At 46.7% G+C, this 15,958-nt stretch overlaps 1 protein-coding gene across 2 annotated transcripts in view; it reads left to right on the forward strand.

Moving 5' to 3' along the window:
• Positions 1 to 15,665, forward strand: part of ABL2 (ABL proto-oncogene 2, non-receptor tyrosine kinase) — a 40,307-nt gene extending 24,642 nt beyond the window's left edge. Inside the window, exons 1-11 of one of the 2 annotated variants that reach the window (XM_058029852.1) lie at positions 1,224 to 1,329; positions 4,762 to 4,932; positions 5,691 to 5,986; positions 7,218 to 7,490; positions 8,215 to 8,299; positions 9,886 to 10,063; positions 10,639 to 10,823; positions 11,087 to 11,239; positions 12,041 to 12,130; positions 13,302 to 13,475; positions 13,966 to 15,665. In XM_058029852.1, the coding sequence (XP_057885835.1) occupies positions 1,224 to 1,329; positions 4,762 to 4,932; positions 5,691 to 5,986; positions 7,218 to 7,490; positions 8,215 to 8,299; positions 9,886 to 10,063; positions 10,639 to 10,823; positions 11,087 to 11,239; positions 12,041 to 12,130; positions 13,302 to 13,475; positions 13,966 to 15,662 (3,408 nt within the window). In that variant the 3' untranslated portion in view covers positions 15,663 to 15,665. Of the gene's footprint in view, positions 1 to 1,223; positions 1,330 to 4,761; positions 4,933 to 5,690; positions 5,987 to 7,217; positions 7,491 to 8,214; positions 8,300 to 9,885; positions 10,064 to 10,638; positions 10,824 to 11,086; positions 11,240 to 12,040; positions 12,131 to 13,301; positions 13,476 to 13,965 lie in introns of those variants that run through there. The other variant, XM_058029851.1, reaches the window with a different exon arrangement.
• Positions 15,666 to 15,958: the final 293 nt, after the last annotated feature.

The raw sequence follows: 15,958 nt of genomic DNA on the forward strand, positions 1-15,958 counted from the left end.
GAATTCACTGAGCTTGGTTTTGGAAGAGGAAGAAAAGAGGTCACCCCCTTGTCAGAACTTAAGGAACAACAATATTCAGGTGTCCTAAGCTAATTCTTTGCCTAGTTAGTTTTCCACAAATGTTGGTTGTTGGTTGCAGGGGAAATAACTCTTGTCAGAAGCAATATGGGAAAGGCAACTCCTCATCATCACAGCATCTCCACAGTCCTATATACACTTTTTCTACATTCACAACCTTACAAAACACAGATATTTGGAATAAGCCTGCTTGCTTACCTTTAGTCTGGTTTGAGTCATCATCACACGGTGCAGCTGCCCCATCACAGAAGGTGAAGTTCACAGATCATGGAAGTGCTGCTTTCTTACCTCACTGGACTGCAGCAGCTCCTCTCCCCCTACAAAAGCCTAAACCACAGACTTCCCTTCCCCTGCTCCCTTTTATACCCCTCTGCAGGCCCACCACCCTCCCAGGTGTGAGACTGCCCTGGTGAGTGCTGGTTTGTTAACCCTTCCATGACCAGGAAGGAGCCTGTTGTGCCACAAGGCAGCTCTACTAGAAAACCAGGCCTTTTAAAGAATTCATCAACCAGTCTGGGGGGTTTGAGAGGTAATTTGATGGAAACTGTCCCAAATGTAATTAAATCAGCAAATGTGCAGCTCAGACTGGGTGTACTGTGCTGGCCTCGCTTTCTGTGTCTTTCTGAGTTCTTGACACGTCCAAGAGTGTTCATGTGCTCAGTGTTTGTACCTCTCCAAGATGTGGGTTTTCACCAACATCCTTTGCTGTTGATTCCTGTAAGTAGAGCTCCAGCAGTGGTATGTGGAGTGGAAAAGTGAATCAATCTGGGCGGTCCCCTTAATGGGTGATCTGTTTTGTAATTTGTGCGAAGGAATTTCTCCAAGGAAACTGTTTGCTTTCTTCCCAAACACTTTGTTACCTAACTCATAGTGGAACAAAACTCTGTCTCTCCAGCTCATCTCAAAGTTGTTTCAACTTGCAGTCCAGTCCCCACATCCTCTGTGTGTTGAGCAGTCCTGGAAAGCTCCACCCTCCCATCCAGTTAATAACCAGTTAGCCCAGGGTCTGATTTTCCAGTCTCTGCTCTGCCTGCCTGGAAACACTTCCTTCCCCTTGGCCCCCGGCCTTGCTGGCAGTGACTGCTGTGTGTGGAGCCCTTGTGCTCAGCCCAAGCAGCCTCTTTGCTCTCTGGGCAGCACAGAGAATGAGTGTGGGGACAGTCCTGTTCCAGTCCAGCAGCTATGGCAAGGAGGGCAGGCTGCTCTGCTGCCTCAGCGAGGGCACCTCTGAACCCACTGTGAGCTTCACAGGTAGGATGCTGGGGTGGAATCCTGTCCTGTCCCTTTCCTGTGTTTGGTCAAGTGCTTCAAGGAGGATGAGGTCCTTTCAAGTTTGTCTTTGTCTTGTAGTATGAGGCCAGCCACAGGCAGGTGTGAGATTGCCAGCTTTTATTGGGATTTTAGGATTAGTGAAATGCTTCTTTTCTATGAGAAGTTACACAGTATTTCAGAAATAGAGACCACTTCAGCACCTAATGTGACTCTGAAATTTAAAATTTAGCATATTCTGCCTCCTGCTGTGAGACCAAAGAGGTTGGTAATTATAGTGTTTGAGACCAAAGAGATTGGTAACTGTTTGCAGCAAAGGTGGGGGACACAGCCCCCCTCACATGGTGGCTGGATAGGAAAGCTTTCATATCCGGAGAGAGGCAAATTGTATTGTGGGAATAAAGGAAAGGAAGGAGATGGATGAAGCATAACCTCCTTGTGTGACTGTGTATTACTTGCTCACTAGGTGATGATGTAAGTTTTCCATTGCATAGGAAATGAAGGTGATAATATGAGATTTATGGTTAGCCTTGAAAAGGAGCTGATATAAAATGGAATTTCCCAGCTCATTTCCTGACTTTTGGTGCGGACTGAGCTCACAAACTGTTCAGCTGGAGGGGCACCATTGGTGGCATGCTTTGGTTATCTCTGTGGTGATCATAGTTCTGTCTGTGATGGATGGTGTAGATACCACACTGTATGGAACAGCGTGGGCTGGTATGGAATTATAACCTGCAAGAAATACTTTTGTAACCTGGTAAAAACCCCTTTAGGTGTTGGGTAACCTTTACAGTTATTTAGGCATTCAGGTCACTTTAACAAGTGAAGGAAGTTAGTGAGACGTGAACTCTTAAAAGCATTTGATTTTTAGGTAATAAGATTTTTAGGTAAGCACTGTAGCTAAGTGATTGAAGCTTCTCATCAAACATTAACTTCTGGCTTTTTTGTACATCAAGTGGGTGTTAAGAACCTGTGCCAGCCTCCCAGGCATTCCCAAGAAAGGGCTAAGAGTCCCACATCTGCTTTGACTCCCCTCTGCCAGTCCAGCACAGCCCCACACGTTTCCATGTGGGCAGAGCCCCTAGTACTGAGCAGGTGGCATTTCTGCTGGCTTCACCTTGCAGAGGGCTCAGCTGGGCACAGGGCTTGCTGCAGCACCTCTGGGGCTGGGCTGGCCCTGGGCTGCTCCAGGCTATCCATGGCTGCATGGATGAACACTTAACTTTGGGCTTGGCTGCTCAATGTGTGAGCTTTTCTGGCTGGAGAAGGAAACTTAAAGGATGCTTTGACTTAGAATAAATGCTATATTTTTGTTTAAAGCCTTTCACTGGTTGGCAGATACATAATTGAAAGTAAGAAGGTAATTAACACCATTAAAGGATTTTGGAGTTGAAAAGTTGGGATTTTTTTGGAAGTTCCCTACTTTTGTGTTTGCTCTCTAGCAGAGATGTGTCAGTCAGGGTTCTCATACAGCACATTTGACTTTGCTTAAAGCACTGAAACACTCATAACACAACTCACTGTGGAGCATAAAGAATGCATTATTTAATTAAATAGTATTTTTACTCCATAAAGAGAGCTGGATTTAGGAACTGGTGTTCTTTCATGGAGCTGAGTATGTACACATCCAGCCCCAAGAAAATACAGTGGGATGTTGGCAGCCATGCTGTAATGTAGGTGGCTGAGCATTGGGATTTCTTATTTTCCATGATAGCTTCCAGCCTGATGGGTTAACATCTTGTAAAACTAATTGCAGTTGAAAGTTAGGAATAAGAAGTGTGTGTAAATATTGCATCTGCAGGCAGTGCAATCAAGGAACTGACATTTTGGTGCCTTAGTCTGTAGGCTCTTCTTTTTGTGCTAGGAGAACCTTGACAGGAGGCTACTTTTAGGTTATTAAGGAATTGCAAGATGAGCAGGTTATGCAAGAAATAGAACTCTGAATAATTACCAGAAATGCAGTCAAAAGCCACTTAGCTAAGTTTAAAATGGAAACAGAGCAAACCTCAACCACTTACTTTCTCATATACTTACAGTACAGTTAAAAAATTACATTTTAGGCTGGAAACCCCCCATAGTCCTCATTTTCCAGGCTTGAGCTCTGGCCTGTGACACAGATTTGGCACATTACTGTGCCTGATACATGGCACAGGCTTCTTCCTGTTTTGTGTCTCACTGACTTCCCAGTTTTCCTATCCTGTGCTGCATTTGAGCTCTTTGTTCCTTTTTCAAGTGCCTCACAGAGCAGCTCTTGCTCATGAGTGTAAATCTCAGGGGCCTGTGGAGAAGGGGGTAAGTGTAGCCATACACACATTCTCTGGCAGTGTCTGCTTAAAAACTTCCCAAGCCTGACTTCTCAGCCATCAGAAATGGGCCAAACCAATGTCTGTTAGACAAAGAAAGCCTCTGATTTTTTTAGAGAGAACTTTTTATGTTTAGTGCATTTAATGAAATCTCTTTGCAGTATACATTTCTCTAAGTAAGTTCAACTAGAGAATTCAGAAGTAGATATTGGGACAGGGACTTAAAACTTGGCTGTCAGAGAAAAAATATATAACTTTAATAAGTATATACCTTTACACCTCCATATGTTGTTGTTCCCTTGAGCAACCCTCATGTATGAAACCACATCATTACTCTTTTTCTTTCTTAATATTGACATTTATTCTACCACATGTTCCTGGAAAACCTTCCCATGACTTAAAAAGCCAGTGATGGTTTGACATAGCACTAGCATGAAGTGTTCTCAGTTTTGCTTCTTACTACAGTTCTTCCTAAACCCCTGTGGATTTAGATTAGTTTTAATAATCACAAGAACTGTAGGGACTTCTTTCTTTTGTTTCTAAAACATGTCTGATTCCTCCCCCCACTCCCTTGTAGTGACAAGTTGCATCAGTTGTCCATTGAAACAGCAAAATAGAAATGCTGCGGCTAAATACCCAGCATCACCTGTACTGCCTTCTGTCCCTGCTCCTGTCAGTTTTCCACCTCTGTTTGCACAGTCTTGAAATGTATTACAAATCACTGGCATTCCTGTTAATACTGAACCAGTACTCTCCCAGCTTACACATCTCATTTGTGCCATAATTCACTCTTACTTGTATTTGTAATGTTGGTTTCAGATCCAGGCTGTGTCCACCACAGAAACAATAACATTTTGTGATTGAAAGGTTTTCTTCACTCCTTCATGTAATTTTAAAAAGTGCTTTTAGGTGTGCACCTACAGGTGTAGATATATAATAAATATTAAATAGAAATTTTATATACATAGCTTGCTATTTGGCTTATAGCAGTTAAATCACCTTCTCCAGGAGTTGGACTGGATGATCCTTGTGGCCACCTTGCAGCTCAGGAAGGGAAATGATTAGAGCTGTACACAAAGTGACTCCCTGCCCTGTCCTTTCCTTTCCCCAGAGGCCCTGCACCGCCCCTACGGCTGCGACGTCGAGCCCCAGGCACTGAACGAAGCCATCAGGTGGAGCTCCAAGGAGAACCTGCTTGGAGCCACTGAGAGCGACCCCAATCTCTTTGTTGCACTTTACGATTTTGTAGCAAGTGGTGACAACACACTCAGCATCACCAAAGGTAACACTGGGAGTGCAGAGCACCTGTGGGCTTGAAAACTTAGCAACAGAGATCAGGATATGGAATCCCTGCCTGCACAGGAATGGGAATAGTGCACTTAGAGACTGGGAATAGTGCACTTAGAGACTGGGAATAGTGCACTTAGAGAATGGGAATAGTGCACTTAGAGAAGGTGGTTCCCTACAGCCGTGGTGGGAAGCAGACAGCCCGTCCCTCATGGTGCTGGAGGGACACCTGCTGGGCAGTTCTGCTGGGACAGGCACAGTCCAGCCCTCTCCTGTGCCAGCTCCCCACATCACTGTGAGGAACCTGCTGTAGGAAGGGCAGAGAGAAATGGGTACATCACAGATGCAGTAACAGAACTCTGCAATTTCAGCTGGGGGCAGAATCAAGAATTAAGCTTGCACAGACACTTTCTGATTCTGGTCAGTACATTTGTCAGAACTGTTAAATCGTATGGCATTTAAAGCTTCAAGAAAACAAACCTGAGTCCTCCAAGAAAATAAAGTCTTCCTATTCTAATAAGCTGGATATGAGAAGCTTTTTGAGTTTAACTCACAGCACTACATCAGTGAACAGTATCCTAGGTATTCTGTCTGAGCCTTTGCTTCATAAATACCTTGTATGTAGCAGTTTATTTAGAAGATGATTTCTTTTGTTAAGCTACAAACCCAGGCTCAACTTCTGCTGAGTTTCTCCCTCAAGAAGACCCAGGAGCTTGCACTGTGCTTATTTTAGTTTTTCCTTTCTGGTCCCAGGTGAGAAGTTGCGAGTCCTGGGTTACAACCAGAATGGTGAATGGAGTGAGGTACGTTCAAAGAACGGGCAGGGCTGGGTTCCAAGCAACTACATCACGCCCGTGAACAGCCTGGAGAAGCACTCGTGGTACCACGGGCCCGTGTCCCGCAGCGCCGCCGAGTACCTGCTCAGCAGCCTCATCAACGGCAGCTTCCTGGTGCGGGAGAGCGAGAGCAGCCCGGGCCAGCTGTCCATCTCGCTCAGGTACGAGGGACGTGTGTACCACTACAGGATCAACACCACCTCAGATGGCAAGGTGAGCACCTCTGGCAGTGCTGCGGGGAGAGGAGATGGAGATAGCATCTTGCAGAATCTCCAGTTGGAGATCCAGGATTAATATAAAAGAACACGTGTGCCAAGGGTTTGGTGGTGACTCCCCAAAAAGCACTTTGGAAGAAGTGCAGACAGTTCTTGTCTGGGCTGAAAGTAGCTGGGTAGGAAGGCAGCTGTGGTTGGAGGTGGGGATAGCCTTCCACTGATCCCCTTAGAAGCAGCAAAGCTTTGGTAAATGTCCTGGTTTAGGGCAAATTTGGGAGAAAACCTCCAAAGGGCACCCCTCCAGAAAGTAAACCCACACGGCCTCTCCCCACAGTCGGTTCAGGAAGGATTCCTCAGAGAAAAGGGGAAAGAAAGAACCTGTTTATTTAAGAGGCACAGCACCCCCAGCACACAAAAGGAACAATACCAGATGACAAAACTCTTTCACTGTTCTGAAAGATGACAAATTCAGAAAGTCTGTCTTGGGGGTGGTCGCTCTGTTATCAGTCCCTCTGGGCAGCTGCTGCAGCCACAAAGGTGCAAACTCTCAGTGTTCCAGGGTCCCAGTCCAGAGCTGGTTTGAGTAGGTCCAAAAAAAGGAAAGGAGAAACAGTCCAGGAAAAATTTGGACTGTTTAGCTAAACTAACTAATGAGCAGGAAGCAAAAAGCAAGAGCAAAGCAGGAGCAAGAGCAAAGCGAAAAGCCAAGCAAAAAGCCAAAGCAGCATCATGTACTGCCCCGTCTGTGGGTCCTGCCAGCTGTGGGGGAGTGGCTGATAGCAAAACCAAAACAAAACTTTCACTCTTCACAGCCAGTCTTGAAGGCACAGAACATAATATCCAGCATAAACAGAACACATGAATGGGGATACAAGCATCATAACATCACTCTAGGACAGTAAGTCAGGATTTTTAACCAAAATGAAGTAGTGGCATGTTCTGTTGAGATACCTAAGAATTCCAGCTTCTAGTCCTGTAAAGCATGAGGCAGGAGACATTTTGTCACAAGAACTAACACAGCTCTTAAGTGATGGCTTACATGTAGTTGCCTTCTGCAGGTAAAAATCCCATAGATTAATAGTTATTTGCCCAACAGGAAGAGAACAAATATTTTAAAGTCCTGGTTTTCTGATTAAAAAAAAAATTAGAATGTTTGTACCTGTTTTCCAACGTTACTGAAAACTTGCAGCTGCCTTCATTTAAGCAGGTTCCTGTTTCTTGCTTTGCAGGTCTATGTGACAGCAGAAAGCCGTTTCAGCACGCTGGCAGAGCTGGTGCACCATCACTCCACGGTGGCAGATGGCCTGGTGACAACCCTGCATTACCCAGCCCCCAAGTGCAATAAGCCCACGGTGTACGGGGTGTCCCCCATCCATGACAAGTGGGAGATGGAGCGCACCGACATCACCATGAAGCACAAGCTCGGGGGAGGGCAGTATGGAGAGGTCTACGTGGGGGTCTGGAAGAAATACAATCTCACAGTGGCTGTGAAAACGTTAAAGGTGAGTTCTCACATTCTGGGCACTGCTCATTTGGTCACTGTTTATGACATGAGTAAGGAAATTGGAATGTTCTCAACTACACCTCGTGATATGAACATCAGAGAGTGCAGTGTGCTGCTCTGCATAAAATCCCTGCTTGGGAGTAGCTTTGCAAATCAAAGTGACCCCATCAAATTTACACCAGTGCACATGGCTTAGAAACAAATTGGAATTTTGGCCCAGCAGGAGCTGCATGGCCAAGTCAGACCAATAGAAATGGTTACAAACCAAACTTCCCTTCCTCCAGAGTAGCTGTGGAGGCTTTAAGAAATCAAAGATGTAGAAAATAGCTTCTATAAGCTGTCCTCCACTCCTGAAAAGATTCAGCCTCTCCATTTCTCTTCCTTTTCAAACCTTGTTTGTTTCAACATTAACAACTGCAATTCTAAGTGGCCCATGAGTAAGTTAATTTTTATAGCTATACAGGAGAACAAAGTCAGTGATCCTGAGTCTTCCTCTCACCAACCACAACACCAAATGGGCAAGCCTGGCCCTGCCAGGGTAATGCAGATGGATCTGCAGGACAGCCAGGCAGCTGTTCAGGGCTGGTTCAGTTTGCTTTGGTAAAAGCCAAAACAACAGAATGGAGACAAAGATGCCATTATTTATATTTAACCAGGATGGGTTAACCAGACCTTGGTCATGAAGGTAAATGTTCCCTTCTTTTGCCTCTCTGTCTATCTAGGAAGATACCATGGAGGTGGAAGAGTTCTTGAAGGAAGCTGCTGTGATGAAGGAGATCAAGCACCCAAATCTAGTGCAGTTGTTAGGTGAGTGAAATGCCTTGCTCTTTGTGTTCTTACTTAGTCTTCATTTTGGCAGAAACTTGCCTGGTTTAAATGCAGTGGCAGCTTTTCTGTATTTATATAACTTTATGAATCAGGTCAGGTTATGGGGTGGTATTTTTGACAGCTTTATGTAATACTGGAGCTAAGAGACACTAATTTTAAATAAAACATCAAATACAGTCACTTACATTAGTAGACAACTTTGCTGTTGAGGCACGACTGTTACATAAAAGTTTGTAATATCAGCCTCCTGCTGCTTTGTGTCCTTGGCCTTAACATGCTCCAGGGTTCAGTGATCAGGTTCAGATTCCTTCTCTGCTCTGTTAAATCAGATTACAGAATAATTTTTTGTGGCTTATTTTCCTGAGAGAATGGGAAAAAATGTAAGAAAATTCAAAGTGAAATGAAAAATTCTGTTGGAAGCACAACAAATACCATTCTCCATACTTCTCAAATCAGAGACATTTACAGAAAAGGCTGCAGTGAAAAGAACAAATTAGTCCATAATTAGGCAGAAGACACCAGATTGCTGTTGCTGTGAGGAACTCTGTGTATCACCAAATAAGTACATGAGATCTAACAACCCAGGACTGGAAAAAATCCACAGGCTTTACATGGTGACTGTGCCCTGTTGTCTCACTGGCAGATGCATGATATGATGATCATTATTAAATAGTTTGCATAGCTGTTAAATCCACATGCACAAAGATTCTTAGGGAGACACCCTAAACCTTTACTAGTGTTTAATTGCCTCTGGATTTCTGGCACTTTCAGAAGCAGAGCTGTCAAGCCAAGCCTAGGATGAAAGGAGAAATGTGAAGAATGTGAAGGCTTTTAGTAATGGCAACTGTTCTGTACCCACTTTAAAAACAGGGCACAGATGAAATTGTGTGCCAGCCCTGTCTGGTTCCAGGAGCAGCAGCTCAGAGATTTGTCACCAGAGAGGTGCATTTTTGCTCTTTCTGATGCACAGTGCTTTACTCCTGAATGTGTAAAGAGCTGCAGGGGGATCCCAGACTGTGACAAGAGTATCCTGTTGCCCTCCTCCTCCGCCTTTACACGCTTTGTACGGTGACTGTAGCAAGGAGTCATCCCAGGAATGTGTGAGAGTGCTGCTCTAGGAGCAGGTCCCACCGTGCTGATTCCCTACCCAGCACATGGGAGTGCCTCACATTACTCTGTAGTGACATTTCAGCCTGGAAATCCTGCCAGCTGACAGGTACCTGCTTCCAGTTGGCCACTCTTCAGCTTTGTGGAGGCAGAGAAAGGAAGAAAAGCTAACTGTGTGTTCATAATTCCTCTTTTTTCATTCTGTAACCTTTCAAAGAACAGAACTACTGCTTCATGAATATTAGATAGCAATAGTGATGCTTTCATAGACATGTTTCTCTCTAGCCATAAAGTGCATGGAGAGAAAAACAGACAGAAGCCCTGAGTCTGGGCTGCACTGACCTGGGTGCATGGGAGTCCTCACTTTCCCAGAGGAGCACTCAGGGGTACCAAATGCAGTGTTGAATCAGGAGCAGTGGTGAGGAAGGGAAGCTCTGTTCACCTGCTGCTCCCTGCAGGTGTGTGCACCCTGGAGCCCCCGTTCTACATCGTGACAGAGTACATGCCCTACGGGAACCTGCTGGACTACCTGCGCGAGTGCAACCGCGAGGAGGTCAGCGCTGTCGTGCTGCTCTACATGGCCACCCAGATCTCCTCTGCCATGGAGTACCTGGAGAAGAAGAACTTCATCCACAGGTGGGGGAGGTCGTGTTGAGCTGCTGCAGTTTCAGATTGCAGTGATAAACAGGCCACCAGAATGATGGGCTGGGAATTCCAGCTCTTGAGGAGGTTTCTGCCACAGCTGGGATTCACACTGGCTCATCCATTGGCTCTGGTGGCTTCACTGCTGTTTTTCAATAGCTTTTCCCCAGGACTTTGATAGCAATCTTGTGCCCAACTGCCTGGCAACACCTGTGTGCAGACAGTGCCCACCCACAGTCTTGTTGAAATGTAGATAAAGCCGTGCCATAAACCTGTTACCAGTGTGTGATGAGCTGCTGATCCCATCCTGTCCCATCCTATCCTTGACACTGTAACAGCCACCATTACTGAAATTTTAATGGAATTTAAAAAGTTAATCCTAATCCAGATTTACCTCATTGCTCCTAAGAATAAATCCACTCAGTTTCTGACACTGTTCAGGGCAAAGCTCACCTTGCCTCTACCTGCTCTATACAGAGAGCACTTCCTCATCCAGGGGAGCAGGGCCCCAAAAGTGCATTCTGAAGCCCTGCTCCTGCTGCAGTGGTGTCCTTTGTTCCTTTGCACAGGGACCTGGCAGCACGGAACTGCTTAGTTGGAGAAAACCACGTGGTGAAGGTGGCTGACTTTGGCTTGAGTCGACTCATGACTGGTGACACCTACACAGCCCATGCTGGGGCCAAGTTCCCAATCAAATGGACAGCTCCTGAGAGCCTGGCCTACAACACCTTTTCAATCAAATCAGATGTGTGGGGTAAGAAAACTCACCTTCAGTGCCCTTTTCTTGTTCATTTTGCTTTTTTCTGCCAGCCCAGATAATAACTTGCTTTCTGGCCTGAGCAGAAACCCTTGTGAAGACAGTCACATGCCAGGCCAGAACTTCATGAATCAATAACATCTTTAGCATGTGATATCTCCACATAGACTGGCCTGAAATACCTGCAAGGAAGGCCACAGAGTAATGAACAACAAGAAGGCAGACTCATGACCAGGAATTTTGTTTTCCTCCTTTTGCAGCCTTTGGGGTGCTGTTATGGGAAATTGCTACCTATGGGATGTCACCATACCCAGGCATTGACCTCTCTCAGGTGTATGATCTGCTGGAGAAGGGCTATCGGATGGAGCAGCCAGAGGGGTGCCCTCCCAAGGTGTATGAGCTGATGAGGGCATGTGAGTATCTTCTTCCACTTGTGGGGACAAAGCCTGGGAAGGTGGGAGCAATCTGGAATTAACAGCAATACCTGATCCTCAGCATATCAAAGTTAGAGTGGATTTCAGTTATGAAACAAAGAAGGTGGGGAATGATGAAGGATATTACTGCTTAAAAACCTTAAGGAAGCTGACAAAAGCCCAAAAGCTGGGAATTCATATGATCATAATGCAAAACAAGCAGAATGCCAGTCACTTTCCAGACCTTGTGCTGATACCAGCAGACAGTGCTTCCAGAATACATCCTTCTAGTGCAGATTTCTAACTGCAGAAATTACACTTTTCATCATGATACTCTTCTGTAACTTCCCAAGCTCCATCTAGGATCAAGGCACTCTCCTCCTCTTTCCCCTAGAGGGTCCACACATCCTTCTTTTGGAAGGGTCTGCCTGAAATATTAAGAGCATGGGAGCAGGATGGTGCCTGAAGCTTTACATACTCAGTTATGTGTTCAGTCCAAGCAGCCAGGGTAGCAAATACAGAATTTTCCTTTGCCCAAACAATTCAGAAAGGGGGATGGGGAGATCAGAAAAACCTGTAGAGCTGGCAGAGAGCTGGGATTTCTAGACTTGGTTCCTTTTTCTCATTATTTGTCTGTGAGGATCAGTAGGGTGCTAACTGCTGCCATGAGTCAGCACCTGTGAATGACTCTAAAGCCTGTTTAACAGTGGGCCAGAGTGTGACAACTTTCTGTCTGCTTGGACAGAAGAAAAGTTCATCTCCCTGTTTCAGTCCCTGAGACTTTGCTTTGTGGCATTGCAGGCTGGAAGTGGAACCCACCAGACCGACCTTCCTTTGCTGAGACCCACCAGGCTTTTGAAACCATGTTCCACGACTCGAGCATCTCAGAGGGTGAGAGCTGCTGTTGTTTTCTTCCTGGAGCACTGGAGGTTATCCCAGAGTGCTGTGTCTCAGGGATGGGCCCTTAAGGCTCATCTGCTGGCAGTGGGGTTGAAATGGAGCTCCATCCCTTATTCTTTTAGCCATAATTGGGATAAATAACTTGTTTCATAAATACTGAATAAAGTTCAGACACATGCCAGGGCAGGGAACAGTGTAATTTCATTTGAGCAGTAAATGCCAAAGAGCTGATTTAAAGAATATTGTCTCCTCTATCAGAGGAAATCTCTTGTTTTTCAGGTGAAGAGTGAGGAATAGTAAGTGATGGAGAGAGAGAAAGATGTATGCATATCACAGTCCCTTGCTAACTGCAGCAATTAGGTCATGAAATATTATTCTACCAGCCTCCACTTTTAACAAAGTGTGCTTTAATCTCTGGATTTTCTGCTTAGCTACTTCTAGGAGCAAATCTGTGCAGCTCAAGTCTGAAATATAATCTACCAGGAGGTAAATACTGGTGAGGAATGTGATACTATTCAGCAGACAAGCAGAAATGTCAGAGCATTCTGCTCAGTTTTTAAATTAAATATGCAACTGATCCATCAACTTCCCTGCTGAGCAAAAAGGCACCAGATGGAATTTTACCAGTGAGGATCTGTAATAGACACATCCAGTGGCCACACAAATGCCAAGCTGGGTGTGGCCAGGAGGTTGTGGGGTTTTTTCTGTGTTTGTTTTCTTTTTGCTGACCTATTGTTGACATGCAATCTTCATTTCTTCATCTAGGAGGATGCAGTGCTTTGCCACAAGCAAAGCAGCTTAGACCAGATCCAGGGAGGACACAACTTTGGGGGTGCATCAGTAGGAGGCACCTTGATTAAAGACAGACAAATGCATCCAGTGCTGCCTTCAGCTCTTGAGCAGCCTTTAATAGACCCCTGGTACAGATCCTACCACTGCTGGGGTTTTTTTCCTGAATTTATAAAGGTGTAAGGAAGGTTGTTAGGAAAAACACCTGACCCTAAATACTTCTAGACTTGAACAAAGACTAAATCTACAAATTATGTATTTCTCAGTCATGGATCTCTTCCTGCCAGTCTGTATTTGCAGTAAAGACCCAGAGTTTTTTTCCCTCTTCCTTTTTCTGATCTCTGTTATTGACTGTTCCCTTTTTTCCTTACAGAGGTAGCAGAGGAGCTTGGAAGAACAGCCTCATCCTCATCCATAGTTCCTTACCTGCCCCGCTTACCCATGCTTCCCTCCAAGACAAGGACCCTGAAGAAGCAGGCAGAGAACAAGGAGAACATTGAGGGAGCACAGGACACTGTGGAGCACTCAGCATCCAGCTCAGCACCAGGTGTGAAACAAAGAACAACCTGACATGGGCATGTTTTGTGCTGCTGTGTGAATTATTTACTAGCAAGTAGTTTTTTCAATGTTCTTTTAGTAAATCCCCTTGTATTTTTTTTCTTTCCATTTCAGTTTTGCTGCTCTTTTTTAAATGACAGCTTCAAAACTGAAGTTAACAATGCAGCAAGAGATTTTCTCCTATACTTAGGGTGTTTGGAAAGGAGCAGAAAATTATGGGAAGGGGGCAATAAACTGAAAGAAAAGAGCAGCTCTTTTCTGATCTCTTTCCAAAGTGGCCTTCTCAGTATAGACAACAGACAAGTCAGATACAGGAAAAAAGTAAAGAAAAGATAAAATACAAGTGCTTGCTTCTTCCCTCACTGTATCTCTGCAGCACCTGGGCAGGTAAATACACCAGGCCTGTAGAACCCAGTGCAGGACAGGGAGGTGGAAATGGAACTAGATTGTCCAGGTTGACACCTGTCTCTCCTGGCCAGGTTTCATCAGAAGCACACAGCCAGCAGGCGGGTCCCCCGCGCTGCCCCGCAAGCAGAGGGACAAGTCCCCCAGCAGCCTCCTGGAGGATGCCAAAGAGACCACGTTCACCAGGGACAGGAAAGGGGGCTTCTTCAGCTCCTTCATGAAGAAGAGGAACGCTCCCACGCCTCCCAAGCGCAGCAGCTCCTTCCGGGAGATGGAGAACCAGCCCCACAAGAAATACGAGCTGACGGGTAACTTCTCCTCTGTGGCCTCCTTGCAGCACGTGGACGGGTTCTCCTTTGCTCCAGCACAGCAGGACACGAGCCTGGCTCCCCCCAAGTGCTACGGAGGGGGCTTTGTGCAGAGGACCTTCTACAGCGAGGAGGGCACTGGGCCCAGCAGTGCTGGGGCTGTGAGCACTGGCGGAGGGTGGTCGGGCATCACCGGCTTCTTCACGCCACGCTTGATTAAAAAGACGCTGGGTTTGCGAGCAGGAAAACCCACTGGCAATGAAGAAGCTTCAAAGCCTTTTCCAAGGTCAAACTCTACATCTTCCATGTCCTCAGGGCTTCCAGAGCAGGATAGGATGGCAATGACCCTTCCCAGAAATTCCCAGAGGTCAAAAATTCAGCTGGAACGGACTGTGTCCACCTCCTCCCAGCCCGACGAGAGCACAGAGAGGGCCAGTGACCTGATTCCCAAAAGGTTTGAAGAAGGCCCTTCTTTGACCAGAGAGAGACCAAAAGCAAAACTCTTGCCAAGGGGTGCCACAGCGCTCCCTTTTCGAACTCCCTCCGCGTCGGAAGAAAAGGAGGGTCCGGGGCCAGTGGCAGCTCCAAAGGGCAAGGAAAAAAACAGCGGCCCACGACAAGGGGCCCTTGAGGATGGCGAGAGGCCGGGGTGGTCATCTCCGGTAAAGGCTGCAGCAATACTTCCAACCACTCATAACCACAAAGTGCCAGTCCTAATCTCACCCACTCTAAAACACACTCCAGCAGACGTGCAGCTCATTGGCACAGACTCTCAGGGTAATAAATTTAAGCTCTTATCTGAGCATCAGGTCACTTCTTCCGGCGACAGGGACCGGCCCAGACGGGTAAAACCAAAGTGTGCTCCACCTCCACCACCGGTGATGCGGCTCCTCCAGCAGCCGGCTGCCTGCTCGGACGCAGCAGAAGAGCTGAGCAGCGCGGCGGGAGCGCAGCACGGACTGGAACCCAGCGAAGGGAGTAAGAAGGCGGCAGCAGCAGCAGCACCTGTCGGTGGAAAATCCGGGAGGCCCGCGATGCCTCCGCCCCAAGTGCCTCTGTCAACGTCTTCCACCTCCCCGGTGAAAATGGCCAACGGCACGGCCGGCGCCAAGGTAGCGCTGAGAAAGACCAAGCAGGCGGCCGAGAAAATCCCCGCAGACAAGATCAGCAAGGAGGCGCTGCTGGAGTGCGCCGATCTCCTGTCCAGCGCCATCGCCGAGCCCACGCCCAACAGCCAGCTGGTGGACACGGGGCACCAGCTGCTGGATTACTGCTCAGGCTACGTGGACTGCATCCCCCACACGCGCAACAAATTCGCCTTCCGGGAAGCCGTGAGCAAACTGGAACTCAGCCTGCAGGAGCTGCAGGTGTCCTCGACGGCCGCGGGCGTCCACGGGGCGAACCCCGTCCTTAATAACTTATTGTCATGTGTCCAAGAAATCAGTGACGTGGTGCAAAGGTAGCTACTGTCAATCTGGGTAAGAGAAACACACACGGGGAGGGCGGGACTGTTTTTCTGTACTGATGCTTTCTAAAGGAAAGACTGATACTTGAGTATGTGAAGTACCTCAGATCACTGAGTTCTCCTCACGTTTACAGGTTCATCTCAAAAAATTGGGGATGGAGAGGGTAGATTAAAGCTGTAAGGGGCAGAACATCAAGGATCTGTCCCTACCTAGCCAGGCTGATCAGCTTGGTATGGCAAGGGAAAGAAAGTTCCCTCTCCTCCCCTGGAGAGGCAGGAGAACCCGTGGCAGGT

This window comes from Melospiza georgiana, chromosome 9 (assembly GCF_028018845.1).
Source record: "Melospiza georgiana isolate bMelGeo1 chromosome 9, bMelGeo1.pri, whole genome shotgun sequence".
Taxonomy (NCBI): Eukaryota; Metazoa; Chordata; class Aves; order Passeriformes; family Passerellidae; genus Melospiza; species Melospiza georgiana.